The sequence below is a fragment of the Porites lutea genome, chromosome 1 (genome assembly GCF_958299795.1).
Source record: "Porites lutea chromosome 1, jaPorLute2.1, whole genome shotgun sequence".
NCBI lineage: Eukaryota > Metazoa > Cnidaria > Anthozoa > Scleractinia > Poritidae > Porites > Porites lutea.
In genome coordinates this window covers 1,182,701-1,200,821 of record NC_133201.1, presented here as the reverse complement: position 1 = coordinate 1,200,821, position 18,121 = coordinate 1,182,701, and the positions used below count along the sequence as shown (strand labels likewise).

The 18,121-nt window shown below is 38.2% G+C and overlaps 2 protein-coding genes and 1 long non-coding RNA gene across 3 annotated transcripts in view; all 3 read right to left on the bottom strand.

Moving 5' to 3' along the window:
* Positions 1-723: 723 nt before the first annotated feature.
* Positions 724-1,988, bottom strand: LOC140933479 (uncharacterized). Its single transcript, XR_012165059.1, has 2 exons — positions 1,854-1,988; positions 724-1,087 (listed from the first exon to the last, which is right to left on the bottom strand). It is a non-coding gene; the product is annotated as an uncharacterized lncRNA (long non-coding RNA).
* Positions 1,989-2,468: 480 nt separating this feature from the next.
* LOC140929993 (DBH-like monooxygenase protein 1) lies at positions 2,469-9,828 on the bottom strand. Its single transcript, XM_073379681.1, has 12 exons — positions 9,559-9,828; positions 7,761-7,907; positions 7,162-7,332; positions 6,555-6,638; positions 6,050-6,232; positions 5,410-5,512; positions 4,473-4,636; positions 4,140-4,215; positions 3,807-3,892; positions 3,564-3,602; positions 3,101-3,160; positions 2,469-2,634 (listed from the first exon to the last, which is right to left on the bottom strand). Exons 1-12 carry the CDS (start codon positions 9,826-9,828, stop codon positions 2,506-2,508), a joined length of 1,512 nt encoding a protein of 503 aa, XP_073235782.1. The 3' UTR covers positions 2,469-2,505.
* Positions 9,829-10,259: 431 nt separating this feature from the next.
* The window catches only part of LOC140941391 (relaxin receptor 2-like), a 134,479-nt gene continuing 126,617 nt past the window's right edge, over positions 10,260-18,121 (bottom strand). The window contains exons 3-9 of the mRNA XM_073390388.1: positions 15,720-16,771; positions 14,758-14,915; positions 13,220-13,388; positions 12,830-12,893; positions 12,450-12,642; positions 11,955-12,137; positions 10,260-11,157 (exon numbers count right to left, since the gene is read on the bottom strand). Of these exons, the coding sequence (XP_073246489.1) occupies positions 11,035-11,157; positions 11,955-12,137; positions 12,450-12,642; positions 12,830-12,893; positions 13,220-13,388; positions 14,758-14,915; positions 15,720-16,771 (1,942 nt within the window). The 3' untranslated portion in view covers positions 10,260-11,034. The remainder of the gene's footprint in view (positions 11,158-11,954; positions 12,138-12,449; positions 12,643-12,829; positions 12,894-13,219; positions 13,389-14,757; positions 14,916-15,719; positions 16,772-18,121) is intronic.

Below are 18,121 nucleotides of genomic sequence, written 5' to 3'. Positions count from 1 at the left end.
ATCTTACTTCAAGAAAATTTGTAAAGAGAAAGAGATCCAGTGGGAAAACAAAACAAAGAAGTAAATAAATCGATTTACCGAACGCCAGTAACGAGGACAAGCTAGACGAGCCGCGAATAGCAAACTGTAATGGTTAAATCGCAACAACAACTTGATTTCAACAATGTGTGGTTACCGAGCGAGTGCCCCTGAGGTACAACAACAAAACCTAATTCGCATGCGCGGTCAACAACGCCCGCTGGCGGGAAGTCTTTGTGATGAGATTCATGTATAGGTCCGAAATTAAACGATCGTTAGCTTGAGAAAACCCAACAGGCGACATTTTACGCCGATACCACCACTGGATTCTCCGCGAGATGCCCAGTCGGAATCAATAGTTGCGACGCGAACCGGGTCAGCTGTTTTCTCAGAGTTATTGTTAGAAGAGAGTTTTTGTGATAACAATTTAAAAGGCTCTATTTAACAGCCTAAAATTCAAGAACTCGTATGCCGAGGGTGAATTTATCTTTCTCATTATCATAACAATTACCATCATCATCATCATCATCATCGGCTCCTGAACTATTTTTTTTTTTTTTCTCAACCTCGTCTCCAGAGCTTCTTCTTTTTTTTCACCAAAGTCTACTAGCATTAGATGATGATGATGATGATGATGATGATTAGAAAAGTGTTAATAACAGTAATTGCGGTAGTGATTATGATAAAATGAACAGACTCCAGGAGTGAATTTGAACAATTTAACTTTATTTCAATAGTTTTTAAAGGCACTCTTTAATACAAAAGTGAGCAATAACAAACGTTATCTAATGCACATGATTTGAAAAAAAAGGTTACTATGCTACGGTCACAATGCTGAGCATATTGAAAATTGGAAAACAAAACAAAGAAAGCAGAATTCAGTAATACATGTCTATAACATAAAAATTACCGATATAAAGAGGGCAACACTGCACGAGACGACCAGTGTAGAAGATGTGTTTTTGCCAGCACTCTTTGGAGAGGGGTGAGAACATCTTGATTCTTGTTGAGGCAGAGGGGTAGTAATCTTTGGTACTGGCAATGTTTTGAACGGAGGTTTGTTACCTCGCTGAAAAATAAGCAGCAGAGATTTACATATGATATGGAAATTATACCTGTCAATTTTTTGACGCATATAATCAAAGGAGGAGATTCAAAATTATAGGAATGACGGGGCTGCTCGTAGCCTTCAAACGATTATGTATTTCAGGTCGTCGCTTCTCTCCACTCGAACCAAAAATATGTCTGCGTTTGCAGGCTAAACTTCTCGTCGTAACTTTTAGGGGTAAAAATTTGTGGATTATGGTGCTCTAATCTGGGCTTTTCAGGGAGAATTTACAACACAGGTTGGGGGACTTTTGCCAGACCTGCTTATGATGCAGTTTACAAGTAATGAGAGAACGAGAGATGATGCCCCCTATGTGGATGTGAATTTGAATTTTAAGGCCCCTACTCTTTACGCACAGTCTGAGGGTTCTTAAACGCCCCACAGAATTCATTAAAAGCGCAGGTGCACGTGGTGTGAGACGAGGCCTATGGAATACCAATTTATACCGATAATGTTTGAAAGACGAGCTATAGCCGAACTGCGAGAAATGCCTCTAAATACTTGGTTAATCCGTTAGCCTTTTTAATTCATTCTTCCATTGATACTTCAGTTTTTAATTAAATTAAGCTAGAATTTTTATAAAAAACCTTTCGAATTAATAAGTCCAGGACAAATTCTTATGCCGGGACTAAATTTTTGTTTAGAATATGCCAAAACTGGTACTTAATTTCTTAATATATTTATAAGTTTAAATCAAAAATGATTTTAAATAGTACAGTTCACATACCATGTAGCAGGTTGGGGTAAAGGTTCTGTCTTCACTGTATCCTTTCTTCAAGCTTGATATCATTTCTTTGGTCCAACTAATATCCTCATCTTCAGCAAGGGAGTTATGAAATGGGGATGTGATATTCAGTGAAGGGCTAGAAAAAAAAATTGAAACAGAGAGGTCCCTCTATGAAATATCTAAAAAAGAGCGCACCCATAATAAAGATTTTAACATTTTTTGGTCACGCTAACGTAACACATCCATGAGATATTTATTATTTCATATCGAACTCTACCGAAACTTTTGCCTACAAGCTGCCGTAATGACGAAATGTACAGCTCTTTATAAAACTTGATAGTTCAACAACAGCTTCAAAATACTGTAGTTTTTTTATACGGTTATTTTATTATTATTTTTTTCTCTGAGGAGATCAAATAAAAGCTAATAAAAGCACAGTTGTAGAACGCCAAAAAAAAAAAAAACCCAAACAAACAAACTGATACTCTCAATAAGCCTTCGTCTTGGATTCAAAATAAGATTAAGTTCTCGCACGTTAGTTGCTTAAGTGTTGGACTTGCCATGCATTCATTCCTATTCAAAGGAGGAGCACAATGGGAAAAACGGGAATGTGAAGTGTGGAGCATATTAGCAGTAAAAGAAAATCTACTCACTAGTACTTGTTGATAAAGTCATGAACTGGCTTGAACTGGGTACTTGTGCAAGAAGTTTTAAGTTCTTTCACCAGCGGGTAGTAAAATATAAAATTAAGGCACATTTCTTGGGAGGTAGCGCTACCACCCTACAAATGATTGCAACACAACAGCCATTTTAACAATATAGAAAGTGCATTCATAGTACATAGTAATGTGCAAACGATACTGCATGCAGCTAGAAGTTAGGAAGCTTTACAAAGAGTCAGGGCATAGGTTTATCGTCGTTTTTTTCTGACTTGTGAAAAATGCAAAGCTGGAAGAAGGTCTGACGGGAAAATTAGCTGAACAAGGTTCAAAATTGTAGTTTCCTCAAAGCAATTAACAAATGAAGATAAATTTCATTTCAAACCAGTTTCTCTTTTGCCGTGACTGTTTTGATTTAATTTATAAAATGAACATGTTCATCTGGTGTGAATAGGGCATTAGCTAAATCCAGTCACTGGAAGACCACTCGCCAACAAAATGAACGAGACATACAAAAAATATATAAATTACTTTAAACATTGAAGGAAGACTATGAAGGGGTAGTTAGAACTGTATGTATATACCCACCACGACTAGCTTGTCACGATCCATAGTTTGGTATTCACAGAAGTGAACCAAGTCATCTCCCTAAGTGAAAAAGTATAATGAGTTCAGCGGAGTTCATAAGCTAATCAAAAACCAATAAGACAAAGAGTAATATTTATTATGCATTATAACGCATATTCTACCCAATGGTTAAAGAGAGATAACTTTAACTGAAGTCTAGTAAGTTACGTATAGTAGTGTTTTTAAAACATCCATTGCGACGACCTTTTCGCGTTACTATAATCCCTTCTTTAAAACGGACACTAACCCTAACTCACCTGTTAGACCTTCTAATTTTTTTTGTGGTTTCAGTGATCCGTTTTAACTTCATGCAGATCCCTGAGTCTTGCTTAATTGCAGACTAATTTTTATCTTTACCCATGCATGGAGCAAAGCTTAAGCGTGATGGGAATTCCGCTTGTTATCAATAAATAACTCGGCTTACCGGCTTAATATGAACTTCTTTCTTCAGCACTTGAATATCCTTGAAAAAATTTAAAAGTTTTTAAACAGTGCTTTAAAAACTTATGCTGAACAGTGTCTCTCCATTTAATTAGTAACATTTAGCTTCAATCGTTTCAGACACTCTTGGTATTTTCATGAAACACTACTAATACAAACCCAGAAGAGCGCTCTGAGATAAGGTTGAAGAAATGAGTTGTTTTAAATTGCCTAGAATAATGAGTACCTGGAAATTAAAATCGTAGTTATCATCTCGCGCAATTTCTGGTAGTTCAACACTGTTTCGATAATGTTTGGTCAATGTTGCGCGGCCTGGAAAATCCAATAAGTTTTGTCATAAATAAATATAAAAGTTGAGGTAAATTTCTAGTCATCATGGGTAATCAACAAAGGGTAAAGGAGAAACGCCTCTGAAATTTGTTCTGGATTACTCAGTGCATTAACACCACACAATATATCTAGAGTATAAGGTAAAGGTGGCAAAATTGTTTACAGAACGGTTTTGTGAGTATAGGTTTTTTTTTTCGAGAATCAAGCCTTAATTCTCGGATCACTGTACCTTGTAGGTGAGTGTGGAGAAATGCAGCAAACGCCCTGATTCTTCTGCCTGGAAGTTTTGTCGAGCTAAAAGCTTTCTGAAACAGAGTAACAAAAACTTGCATTAAAACCTGTAGCAGACTTACATCTACTGCTACAATACCCTTCCAAGCACTTTATAGACAGACTAAAATGTAGGTACAAGTGGACTGTCATTGACAAACGTCTTTCTGTCGACTATTTCCTCCACAACTGAGTGACCTATGTGTTTCAACATAACTTGTTTTATTTTTTCTCTTAGATGTTAAACAAAGTGTTATGTACAGGAAGATTTCAAACAATTTTTTTTCCTTACTTCACTGCATTCTTTAGCGCAGTAACCAACAGTCGACCAAGATTCTTGTTTTGGAGGGATGACCATATAAGGACTGATCTTGAGGCCAACAGTAAATATACCAGCGTCGAACTCTCGGAGATTAGATGAGTAGTAAAATCGAGCCCCTGAACTGTCCTTGCGTCCTTAAACGAATGGAAGATGGCAATATTTACTAGGACCTGAAATACTTGCATTATGAGCTCTTTTTAAAGCTATAGTGACTTGAAGACTTTAAAGTGTCGTTTGCTCCTTAGTTCTCTAGTGTTCGTTTAAAAGCGTTTAGCACAGACGTTTCTTGTTAAGACAATATTTTTAATCCCTTAGGTTTTTATCGAAAAGCTTTGCGGTTAGCTAAAAAAATATTGCGTCACTTTCTAATGCTTGCATAGATGAAGCACTCTGGAAAGTAAAAGTCTCTTGGGCGTCACACACGTCTGTCCTTCCGTCTAGCCTACTTACAGCCTCTCTTGTTGGGGGCAAGAGCGGGGCAAGTGATGGAGAGAGGGGGCGCGATCAGTGAACATCTCGCGTGAGTAACACGAGGTGAATCTAACACGAAACCCCAATTTGAAAGCCTCTCAGGTCACATTCCCTCAGACGGTCTGATAATTTGCTTGGGCTTTTGTCTGCACGTATGGTGATTGATAATTGATCAGATTTAATACTATAGTTTTGGTGATCTATACAACATGTTATTTTTATGCCACCATCGACTCTTGCATGAATGAGAGACGTCAAAGACAAGTTATATGTATCCAGGGATTACTAATTAACGATAGATTTTGAAACCATTTTAGTTTTACCAAATGACAAAATTAGTAGGGGTAATTACATTCAAACAAAAAACAGGATAGGCTCTTAATTATTCGCTGGTAGTGACTGTGTTAACCGTGTTACACACTATATAAGTACTTACCCATGATCCCTTCTGGGTTGTCATAGTGAATCTCCAGCAAGTAACTTTTCGGAGTATCTACTGTTCCTATTGGAAAACCAGCATTTTTCGGATAATAAAATGCCTGTGTAGGGAACAAAGAAAAACAAATAAAAGAGGCTGATGGTCATATTAATTCTTAAGCTCCACTGTGTTAGACTCTTTCATTTGCTTTCGCAATAGGCAACTAAAGCCCCCGGGGGAAGGGAATCCGCGTATGAACGGGGTGGGGATGCTCGTCGAAAATTTTGAATTAAACCCCTAAAGGAGACCGATCTGGGCGGGGCCCAAGCTTTTTTTGACCCCTAAAAGAGACCATGTTAAAACACAGAAAATATGTATATTTTTATATTTTTTCGCGTGCAACCCCAAACGAGACCTTCACGGATAAATATGATGGCGTTTTGCCCAGAACACCCTAAGTGAGACCAAAATCCGAAATTTATACCCCTAAGCGAGACGACGAACATCGCCACCCCTTTCATATGGGGAGTCCCCCCCCCCCCGGGGGGCTAAATTCTCTTATCGCTTCCAGCTAGGACTATTATCATGGTTTTCTGCAGAAAAACTGAAAGACAGGCGTCCCACAGTATTCTAGTACTGCCATTTTACAATCGTTTACCTTACCACCTACTCCCCAAACTGCTAACACTTTGGCATAGAAACATTTGAGGAATGGCATGTTGGCGATATCTTTACAATCAACACCAAAACCGTAATGGCTCTCATTATAGTCACCATGACACTCGTACACAAGAAAATGATGGACGAATCCTTCATTTCCCTTTTGAATATATGGCTCGATCTGCAAAGATAAAACAAAAGATAGTCAAGATACTCGATGAAGATGAATGAAAGAAGCACGTCAGAACTTTATGACAATGGTATACTTGTACAAAGATCACGCCAAGTGAGTAATAGCGTAATATATAGAGCAATGTTTTACGGTCTGTTATCAGAACGAGACACTATTAAATGATGGGTTCCCAGTTATAAAACGTGGTCTCTCACATTGATCGTTCTTCGTTTCACGGAAATTGAGTGTAAGTGTTTTTACTACAATCAATGTCCTCCTGGGTATAAAAGAGCTGGAACGCAAACTCCAATCGATTACTGAAAACATCTACCTTGGTTATGTGGTGCTTCGAGGTGATCTTAGGTGCCTTAATCAGTGAGCACCAGTAGGTTGTGTGCTTCTTGGGAATGGTAACCTGTAAGATAATCGTACATGAATTTGGGTTGAGTAAACATGTGATAACTTTGAAACGTTTACAGTTACAATCTTCGCAGTAAATATGTGTTACACATGAAAAAGACGAGAGTGAAGATGATGATGACGACGACGACAACGATGGTGGTGGTGGTGGTGGTGATGATGATGATGATGATAATGATGATGATGATGGAGATGATAGCCATGGTAATGGTGGTGCCGATGATGATGGCTGTACTTTTTACGATTTTAGTGGGGGTCAGAGAGGGAGAATTTGGCACCGGATGATGGCGGTGGAGAATGTGAAGATAATCCTGATTGATAAGTGATTTCAATGCGCCTTTTCCAGCCTTGCCAATGAGTTTCACTAACTGGTCTATTGAAGTTATCTTATAATAATTACTAACCCATGATCAATATCAAAGGTATCGACATCAGCGCTTTCTTTCTCTCGTGTGCAAATCAAACAACATAACTGTGACAAGTACATTCATGGAGGTCTACGTAGTGTATGTTCTTACATTTTTATTTTGAACTACAAAACTCTTCCATCCTGTCTCGTTGATTTGTTTCTTGTCCATGTTGTTGAGGAGTAATATACTTCTTGACCCTCTGAAAGTGTGCTGCTTAAAATCGTTTTCAGTCTCGGGATCCTCCGTGTGGTAAGCAAACACCACCTTTGTGGTGCCTTCCTGTGGGATACAAAACAGCCTAGTTAATTACTCTGTCTGGGAATTGAGATAAACGGGTTCTTATGAAGGCTATGATACAACAAATACAAGTTGGTGCAGAATAACATTTAGGTTGAGCATTAATATGATTGGTTAATGGCCATAAACAGAATCTAAGACAGTGTCTAAAAAGAGCAAATCAAAGAAAGGACGACGTATCTTATCATGGCGTAAAAGTTGTCCTGGCAAGACCAGAGCCGTTGTAAAACATCTCCGAGTATCATCCACGAAAAAGAGGAAGTAAATGGGAGGTCAAGTTTAGCATTGCAATACATATACATATTTTTTTTATCCATGTCACATCAAACCTGCGATAGGTATAAAGCCATCAGAGCTCAGAAATTTATAGAAGGAGAGGTGAACTTGATTCTATTTTTTCACTGCTTTACCTTTATCTTCCTGTCCCTGGAATCGCATGTATCAAACTTTCTCTTAAATTTCAACACAGTTGTTTCGTCAATCTCCTCGAAGCCAGTTAAGATGTAGTTTTGTTCGTTGTCCTTTGGTGGTAACGATTTTGCGTCAGCATATGGATCCTAAACACAATGCTAAAGATGACTTTCTTTTCTAAATCAATGATTGACCTAAATTTGGTGAAAATTGTGTTTGCACAATAGTTTACAGCTGCAGTTTAGACCAAAGTTCTCTTAATGACGAAAAAAAGGCGTTATAAAGCTATTCTGACATCCACTCATGCCTAATTGTTAGAATCATTGGGTAATATTGTTGCGGTTTTCAGATGACGTCACTAAAATTCAAACTTCAAAACTATCGATCCTACTGAGATTTTACTTTCATGGTGTATTAGAGCAGCTGAAAACTAATTTTCAAACAAATTTTCGCTTCAAAAGGTTTCTTGGCTTTGTAATAGAGTACGCTTGAATTTCTAAGCTTTTGCTTGACACAACATTTACATGACGGCCGAAAGAACTGTCATTTAGGTCAAAAAAGTGACTTTTTTCGAGAAATTTTGCTATCTAAACAGTTCAAGTATTAGAAAAAGTATTACTTTAATATGTATGAGTTACTCTAGGAGTAAACTCACGCTTTTGTAGCAAAACTCGGTAACAGATGTTTCTGTTGGTTTCCGTCCGCCATGTTGGAGCTCATCCGGATGAGCTCCAGCATGGCGTCTCCATACAAAGCTCTATAAATTTGGGTAAAACAGTTCCTCGGATATCTCTTATACGAATTATTCCTTCCACCCAAATCTTGACGAGGGTCTTGGTATATTAATCTCCTTTCATTTCCCAGATTCTGGACTTTATCTGTTGAATGGTTTTGATTTTTATTTTGATCTATTTTGAATGCCGTGACACTGAAAACCAGCAATAAGTGAACTATTTACAAGGTCATCATCAAGGTAAGAAAATGCCGTCCGTAAATTGCATATTTCATATCCTTAGGTAATTCCCGACGGGAAAAGTTTCGTAACATAGGAGTTAATATCGTCTGTTCAAGCTAGGCCTCAATTGCTGAATCATATAAACCTTTAAAAATTTGTAGGTCTAATCATAGGCAGGATTCTAAAGGTCTGAAGGGGTGAGGGACATCTCTGACGGCCATTCGACGGTCCGTCTATATTTGGGTACCTTATTTAGGAGAGTATTACCCCTACCCACCCACCCACGGGAATATATCATGTAGTGTGACAACTTTATTCACCCAAGCTATGTATAAATAAGTGTTCTCATATCATGACGAGAGATTTTGCTTCTAAAGCTGCTATTACGTACTTCTAGGCTAACCTAACACTTTGAAAGTGTGTGGCCTACTATTTATCCATATTTATAGATCTCACACAAACGTAACCTGAGATCTGGCGTTATCAATTTTTTTTTTGGCTTCCTTGCTTCTTTGGCTCCCGAAAACAGATTACAGAGATAAAAGGAGAGGGCATGATCGCAGGCTAACACAAACGGACCTGTTCTGCTTTCATGTGTTTTAGCCTGACTGCAGGGGAACCTGCACAAGGCAAACTTCAAATTAGGTCCTTTATGGGAGCTTTTTATAACAGCTGCGAGTACGAGAATTTTAATGAAAAGGGACACTGGCTTTTTATTATAATTAGGGAACGCATGGCCTTAAAAGCTCTTCATAACGAAGTAGGCATGTGAAAGTTTACTTTCCTTGAGCTTTAATGTGCTTCAAGTGCTTCAAAATCAACATTTCCTATTTTTAACCTACCGTGAAATATCCTTTGGAATCCTTCACCCAACCGATAACAACATCACTGCCGACCATCATGCCGTTACCTGAAGAGAAACCGAACCCGACCCATCCAGTAGTTGTCGCCTCAACAGCGAACGATATGGTCTCCTTGTCCCAGTCAACTGTCCAATACAATTTCATTAGTTCCGCAGGATCCAACACCGCGTGATGGGCATATTCAGATGAGAGGTCAGCGATGCTTATGGAAAGTAAGGCCGAAAAGGCAACTAGCAGCGCAGGGGACATTCTTTCAGGTGCTCTATCTCGTAATTGAAATGTTCAAATTATTGTCATGCGTGTGAAGTTGACGCATGTATGAAAACAAAACCATGCATACTGATCAACGTCACGCGATGTTTCACTCAGCGACTGAGCATCTTTTAGCTTAAAAATGGTCATTCAATTTACAATAGAAACTCCCTCAAGCTTTTATATTACACTCCGTTTCAGTCTTTCTATTTAGTAAAGAACAAGTGTTTCACCCTTGGCAGAGGGAAAACCTGGCATGCCGAAATCAAGATGTAAAAATGCAGATTAGTTAATGCCAAACAAAGAAATGGACAAATGGCATCTGGGGTACATTTCTGCAAGACTAGTCAATTGTTATCATTCACATCAATGAAAATTTGATTCATTAGTTAATTTTGCAAACTTTATTATCGTTACAGCATGTGGTAGCATTTTTTTTCTACTTACTTCAGTAAAAGGAATATAAGTTACAATGAAGTTAGATAATGTTCACCAAGAAACTTACGACGTACAATAACACATTTTTATAACATCTTATAATAGTCCTGGCGACCTATGACGTCAACCAAAATGGCTGCCATATTTGCCTCCATTTTGTATTTTAGTGAAAAAACAGCTAAATATCTTAACGACTAAAGTATGTTATAGTTAAAAACTGTCTCGATCTCATGCTACTTTTAAGTTATGCGTCAAATCTGGTTCTCAGAGAAGCCCCTGGTCACTACTGAAGGTAAGAGATTCTAGTTCAAAGATGTCAGTTAAAAACATCGAAGAAAAACCTTTGGGTCGTGGTATCTCCCGTCCCGCTTGTGCAACCTTGTTCCTAGGGTTCTATCCACCCGTCCCTACGGGACGATAGAGAACCTGGGAACGAGGTTGCTTAATGTGCACTCGACGCTGGGAAGTCTTTCTGTACTAAGAATTGTCTGTCCTTCTTTCAAGTAATAATTATTTAAATTAATATGTGAGTTGGTCTTGCCTTTAGGAAAAACTAATAAATAAGTCATCGTGTTGAAAATCTTTTTCTAACCTATGAAAAGCTATTTAATTAGTTTTACTGATTTGTGGGGAATAAACGAATCCGTTTTATTGACCCACACTGACAACAAAGTCACTTCCGTTTCCAATTAAAACTGTTTCATGGCTTCCTTTTTTGCAAAGAGTAAATGATAATGGCTTATATTTTCTTTGATTTTAATTTATCTACAATGAAGCATCCCAGATATCATAGCGATACCACAGTTCCTCTACCAGGTCTTTTACTTGACATGCGTTTAGTCTCACTTCAGGATCTTGTTCAATGCACAAATGCATCACCTGTTGAAGCTAAAAAAAGAAATGTATAAGTGAATTTGAAAAAATGAAAGAAAAAAATGTTACTATAAACACCTATATTTACATTATGGCCAACTAAATTAAATGTTTGCTTGCTCTTCTTAAATAGCATTCTTAGTTTGTTAGCCTGTGGTATGATGTAGAATTTAAAGGCTACTGAATTATGCGTAAACGTGATGTACAGTAAAGATTGGAAACCATGGTGCAAACAAAAAAAAATTACCATGTCACAAGTAAATTTTATTTTTGCTACTAATGGCATCACTTTTACAGTCATCATTTATAAGAAACAGTGTTAAGAATTGATCTGATCTTGTTGTACTGCTACAACAAGCTACAACTTACTGCTACGAGAGAACACCACCACTACTGATAAAGCTGCTACTGCGACTAGTTACCACTCTTACAACTGCTGTTTTTCTGCAAAACTATATATTAAAGCATAAGGTTCTTCAGGAATCACTCCAATGGACTTTAGTCAAGGTTCTCAGCTGTTTCGATCCTACACTGATGTCTAGCCTCCCAGACAAGGCTCTGTAAACCTCAATGCAAGTGCATACCATATCACATAAGCAAGGGTCACGTGAGAAAGAGGTATATTTCAAAATTTCAACAATCGCTCTATGTATATGTTGTAGTTAATTTTCTATCTCAGTTAATTTTTATTTTTCTATTGTTTTTGGGTATGGTAATGTATGCTAACGAATTTGAAACAAAGGAAAAATGAAAATTAACTGAAATAAAAATTGACTGCAAAACAACAACAAACAACAACATGACAGTAATACCCCCTCAATTTCATTAGAGTCGCGGCAGTTCTTCATCAATTCTTTCAGAACGAAACCAAACTGAAGTATATTCTTTCCCAAAATGTCCTTCACTGAGCGACCATTTAAAAAACATTCTGGAAAATCCTGAGAGACACGCTGAGCGAAGCCAAAACTTCCCAAGACGGCAGTTATTGGAGGCACCTGGAAGAAAACAAGGGGATCAATAATAACGCTCTAAGCAAAATTGAAAGATATCAAGTAGTTGAGGTTTTCTTTAACACAATTTGGATGTGGATTTCTCTGTTCCCTGGTCCTGAGGAAGTTAAGTCAAATGACTCACTGACGTACACGGTCACAGCCGGTATACGTCATTCTTTCAGAATGTATTGTCTGTCATGTTAGAAATGTTATAAATCAACAGAAAGATGCGAAAATCTATTGGGCAAATAAACAATTACTTCAAACTTCAGGAGTCGCTGGCTTTATAAGACATCCTAATGCTTTTTAACTCACCCTAAATCCTTTGCCTATCAATACACTGGACGTTGCTATGTTGTTATGGACGACGCCTTTCTGTTCCAAGTGTTGTATGGCGGAGATCAAGTCCATAGCCACAGCGATAAGGGAGTCCAGATTTAAAACAATCTCGTCACTTATCAAATACTCCTCCAAAGTTGTGTTTGCAGAAAAGTCGAAACACAATAAACTATTAATGGGAAAAAAGAGAAAAAGGATGAAAAGAAAGAACAAGGGGGTATAAAAACCTCTTAATCTAATATATTTTTGGAAGATTAAAAATACATCATTTATAATAGACTTTCAAAAAAGTCCTTCGTCGGATTAACTGGTTATTAACACCTGTCAGGCTAAAAGAAAAGAAAGGTTTTAATTACAATGAACTTTTCTTGAATCTTGGGAATTCCCCTGCTTTCTTGTAGTTCACAACACTTTTTTCCGCTGCAAAAGGTAAAAGAAACTCTCAAATGGCAAATGCTATTCTTACTGACGATCAGTCGATGAGATTACAACTTCCAGTTATAAGTACAATTAAAATCAGAGAAGCCTTAATGTGTTGGTCCAAGAATGTGTAGGACTGAGCACCCCATAATTTGATACGCCGAACCAAAGGTCGAATATTTTGGAAAATCGCTAAGGCAGGCATTAAGCTCGGAATTCAAGCTGTATGCTAAGTAAATGCTTTCGATAATACATTTTCTTACGTCGCCATTTATTCAACATATTGGAATAAGGCAAAGTATTTGTTATTTGCCTGGGGCGCATACTTGCAGAGTGCCAGCAGTATTTGATTATATTGGGATGCTCCAGTCCCTGTCTAAGCTCCTTTGCCAATTCCACTTCCTTTTTCCAGTTCTCTTCTTTTATCTTTGAGAAGTGCTTTATCAGTCGAACATATGAGTTCTCTTCACTTCCGGAACACGCCACAACAAATCCCTTAAAAACCAAATGAAAAAACCAAGATTAGATTTTCATGAATTGTGTAGGACAACGTCGCTTCTCGTTCCTACTGTAAAGGACCTTATAAATATAAATGCCAACGGTGAGGCATTTACCGTTGCCACAGATAACAATAATCTTTTATAAACAGTGTCATAATTTCCAAAAATTAACCTGTTTTGACCCAAGATAAGGACTTCAATAAAACTAGCCTGCCAAGGGGGCGGCTGTTTTGTTTTGTTTTGTTTTTTGTTTTTGTTGTGTTCGTTTGTGTTTCGTAAAGTAAGGGATACAGCTGCGCGAAAACTGAACCGAGGTCAAACTAGAAAAATATGGGGGAGGGGGCGAGGGAAAGAAAACAGACACTCTCTTCAGTCTTTCTCTCGCACCTTCCTCCATCGTATTTTCGTATGACCTCGGTTCGGCTTTCGTGCGGCTCGTTTGACCTCTTAGTTTACGAAACACGAACGAAAAACATAATTATTAATTATACACGCGTACTCAATCAATCCAGAAACAAATCGTCGAATACGGTATAAAAAGTAAATATCCTGAAGAATACTCGACGGTTGATAAAGTAGCGAAGAAATTATGCTTCGTGTAGAATTCATCGCCTCTTTATTTCTTATCTAATCTCCAAGCAAACTCGATTAAAGGCTTTTAAGTGCGTCTTAATAAGAGTCAATAATGTCATTAAGTTGGAAAGCACTTATAGACAGGCAATAGAAATGTAGTAGGAATGTTTAGCCCCCTTTTTGTGCAGTACCACATTAACATTGAAGACGTTATGAAAATGCCAAGGAACTTCTTAAATCGGATGATGTCATGTTCAGTTTTTGCTATGATGATGGTGATAGTGTTGGAGGAAACATAAAATAGTAGTGTTACCAAAACCGATTCGCCTTTATCGCACTGACAGATGTGCGCTAGATGCCTGCCAAAAGTCAAAAAACCAGAAAAGGATACAAATTATTGTTCAATTTTAGGTAACCAACAAAGTTGATTTGCAAAAAATATCAACAAAAAAGCATATTCTACTTTCTCTCAACCAATCGGCAAAATCCGTGACGTCGTGACCTTTTCAAGAAAAACGATTCATGCCAAACTACAGAAGTTGATGTCATCGACATTTACGAATTTCTTCACAAATGCACAAGATTTCTGCGCAAGAAAGGGGAATTAAATATCCCTATCAAACTACTGAAAAATATCAATATCTGGCTCAGAAGTGCTGATATGCGGTTGAAACGCTTTTGCAATCTTTACCAAGGGTCACCCCTTCGCCCCCATTAGCACTCATACATATGATTTTCTCTCGGCGTATCATAAAACGTTACTACTACAAAAATTGTGTCACAAGGCCTACCACTGACAGAGAGGTTTCATCTGCAAATATGCCTGGTATTTCAACAAGTTTCAGCTCTGACTCGGGCCTCTCACGTTCTAGAATCTCGTCTGGTTGACAGTTGGATTTGTTTTGATTCGAGGTCGGCAACGGCTTCAACGGGACTCCCTTGCCTTTTGCTATTAACGTACAAGAAAAAATAATGTTGACCAAAAGTTCTTTTGCTAAGCTATCGTACGTACAATTTGTTTAAAGAGAAGGTATCGGGTTTTTGTGGTGGTTTATTTTGTAGACTATACTAATTTTAATAAGTCCTTGCGCATGCAGCCATTAGAACTGAATAGACACCGACATAGAGACGAAAAAAGATCACTTTGTTAGGTAACAAACAGGTAAACAAAAGGTAGAGTAGTTTTCACTTTATTCAGACCTACAACCGCGGCCAAGTAGAAAATAAAATTAGAAAGAAACCAGAATACCCTGTTTGGACGTCAACTTGGTTATTAAATGGTTTCATGACATTTCCCTCTGGCTTACAGTGCATGTGTTAAGGGATGTGACGTATACCGTCAGTCTATTATGGGGAACTGAAAACTTGCCTCATCTTCGCTCAGTGATTTACTTTTTCAGCCATGGCTATATAGTACGCATTAACATAACGTACCTTTATCTCTCTAACAAGTTTCCCCGCTGAAAACTCAGTGAGGGGTTTTTAAGGGAGATTACTACAAAAAAAAAACGGTAATACGGAGCTTATTAAGGAAAGGCGTATTTGAAGGATGCACGCAAACGGAAGTGAGGCCTTTTCCTGTCAACGGCCTCGACCTATTTGTATTGCTCGATGTCTGTTGTCTTATGGAACCGATTTGTCCGAGGATTTGGGCAAAACCACTGCACTGCCCAAGAATACAAAAAAGTCCACTTCCGGTTGACGTGCGTCGCTAAGAAACACCTTTGCTTATTAAATAAGCTCCCTAACATACCTTGGGTTGTCTTCGGCCGCTGCACTGTTCGTTCCACGAAAGAGATAAGTGAATCGATGTGTTCACCTACTTTTCTTTTAACGAGTGGAGTAGAAAATGTGTACAATATTGGATTGAGAGCAGAATTCAGTGGGAGAACAAACACCGCAATCCACACATAGGCTTGTTTCTCAGGATCATGAAACTTTCCGAGCAAGGATAGAAGACCAATGACGATAATAGGCATCCAACACAAGAAATCAGTTAAGACAATAAGCATCATTCTCTTAGCCATTTTCGATTCTCTCTTCATGTTTGTTGACCTGACCTGTTTTGCAGACCCCTTGACCCTTAGGTACATTGCTGTATACGCAGTGAGAATATACATAAAGGAGACAAAGTTTAGAATGATGAAAATGCCAACCGCATACTCCCAGCCAGCTTGTCTCTCTTTTGACAGTTGAAGAGGAAGGCAAACAGCTGATTTTCCATAAAATCCAACTTCGCGCTTTTTGTCAAAGAAGTAATCAAACCCTAACGTTGGAATGATTGATATCATTGTTCCAAAAACCCATATACCTCCCACAATGATGAAAGAACGCTTGCGATTTATCCGTCTCATTTTAAACGGGAAAACAATACAAATAAGTCTATCTGTTGTGATAAGAGTCAGCATCAACACAGATATCTCACTTGATGCCATCGAAAGGACCCCCGTAATTGCGCATGTCAGCCCCGATCTCCAATTGACATCATGTTTAAAGTATTCACCTTGCCATTGTACATCTTTGAAGGCAATGATAAGCAAATAGACACCCATTAGTAGATCTGAAATAGCCAGATTTGTCAGAAGAAATGAATGCACTTTGTTGTCTTCTTTCACAAAAACTCTCAATAAAATGACGAGAAGATTTCCAACAAGAGCAGTAAGCCCCAAAATCCAAACACAAATCTGAACACCTTTGTTTTTCATCAAATCAGAACAGCTAGAAAATTCGTCTTTGGGTGAGATGCAGCGAACCCCAGGCACTACGTTTTCGGCATAACAACAAACAATATACTCGTCCAAATAACTGAAAAGAAAACAAATATTAAAATATCAAATTTCTTACTGCAATGGGGTATTAAAGATATATTTATCTCTGACTCGGCTAATATTTACTGTAAGTACATTACCCTCTTCTGATTAGTTTTTTTTTTTCTTGCAAAGCGCTGGAAAAAATAACCTTAGGAGAAAATTGGTTACAAAGGTGATTGTCAGGGTACACAGTTTTTCAAACAGGCTTTAGCAGAAAAGATTGACAGTTTCAAAGAATATCCAAACCCCCCACGAGGGCACTTTTGCTTTAGACCTTTAAGCCCCCTAGAATTTCCATTGCAGGGGATGTTTTCCGGAAAGGGGGGAGCTCCGCAAATGAAAGGGTTTGGGGATGTTCGTTGTCTCGCTTAGGGGTGTAAATTTCCGATTTTGGTCTCACTTAGGGTGCTCTGGGCAAAACGCCATCATATTTAGCCGTGAAGTTCTCGTTTAGGGCTGCACGCGAAAAAATATAAATATATATATATATTGTCTGTGTTTTAACATGGTCTCTTTTAGGGGTCAAAAAAAGCTTGGGCCCCACCCAGATCGGTCTCCTTTAGGGGTTTAATTCAAAATTTCCGACGAGCATCCCCACCCCTTCATATTCGGAGTCCCCTGCCCCCCCGGATGTTTGTCAGACCTTTGTCATTCCAACTTGGTAAGGCACCCAATGGAAAGAATATTTCCGTCAAAAATGCTGTTGCACTATACTATTATGCAAAAGACGATTCTTCCTAGCTACGTTAAAGAGATAAGATATCTTTATATTCATTTTCACACAGCGTCTAACAATCTCAATTTTGCCTTGTAAAGGTCTTTCTTAGTAAATAATTAACGGAAAGGCACTGAGAAACATGGAGACGATACCGTAAACACCATAAATGATGCCACCTGTAAAAGAAGTAGTTAAATTCAAACTAAACACCGAGTCCCCGGGTGGACTTTCTTTACTTTTCTTTGCTAGAACACAACAACATTACAGCGAATACCAATATATTGTGTAATACAGCAACAGCCAAGTAACCGGAAGTTTATTCATGAGTAACGTAAGCTGTGAAAAAAGCATTCAGCCGACCGTAAATAAAAGATCATCGATGTAAACAATAGTTATTGTTTTAAAAGACTGTTTACAGTCAAATAAATGATAGCTTGCCCAACAGAGCAGCTGTTAGTTTTTAACAACTCATCGATCTTACTCGGACCCCCCGGAAAAAACTCTCTAGAAGCCACCTCCCCGCCCCCACCCCCTCAGAAATTGCCTCCTTTTGGATCCCCCGCCCCTCGGAATTTCCGTAACCCTGTGTGTGTTGATGTGTGTGTGTGTGTGTGTGTGTGTGTGTGT

Coding starts and splice junctions, on each gene's coding strand:
- LOC140929993 (XM_073379681.1), bottom strand. CDS start 9,828: ATGTCCCCTGCGCTGCTAGTTGCCTTTTCGGCCTTACTTTCCATAAGC. Junction 7,333..7,760: donor CCAGGGACAGGAAGATAAAG/GTAAAGCAGTGA, acceptor TGTATCCCACAG/GAAGGCACCACAAAGGTGGT. Junction 4,637..5,409: donor CAACCCAGAAGGGATCATGG/GTAAGTACTTAT, acceptor CATTCGTTTAAG/GACGCAAGGACAGTTCAGGG.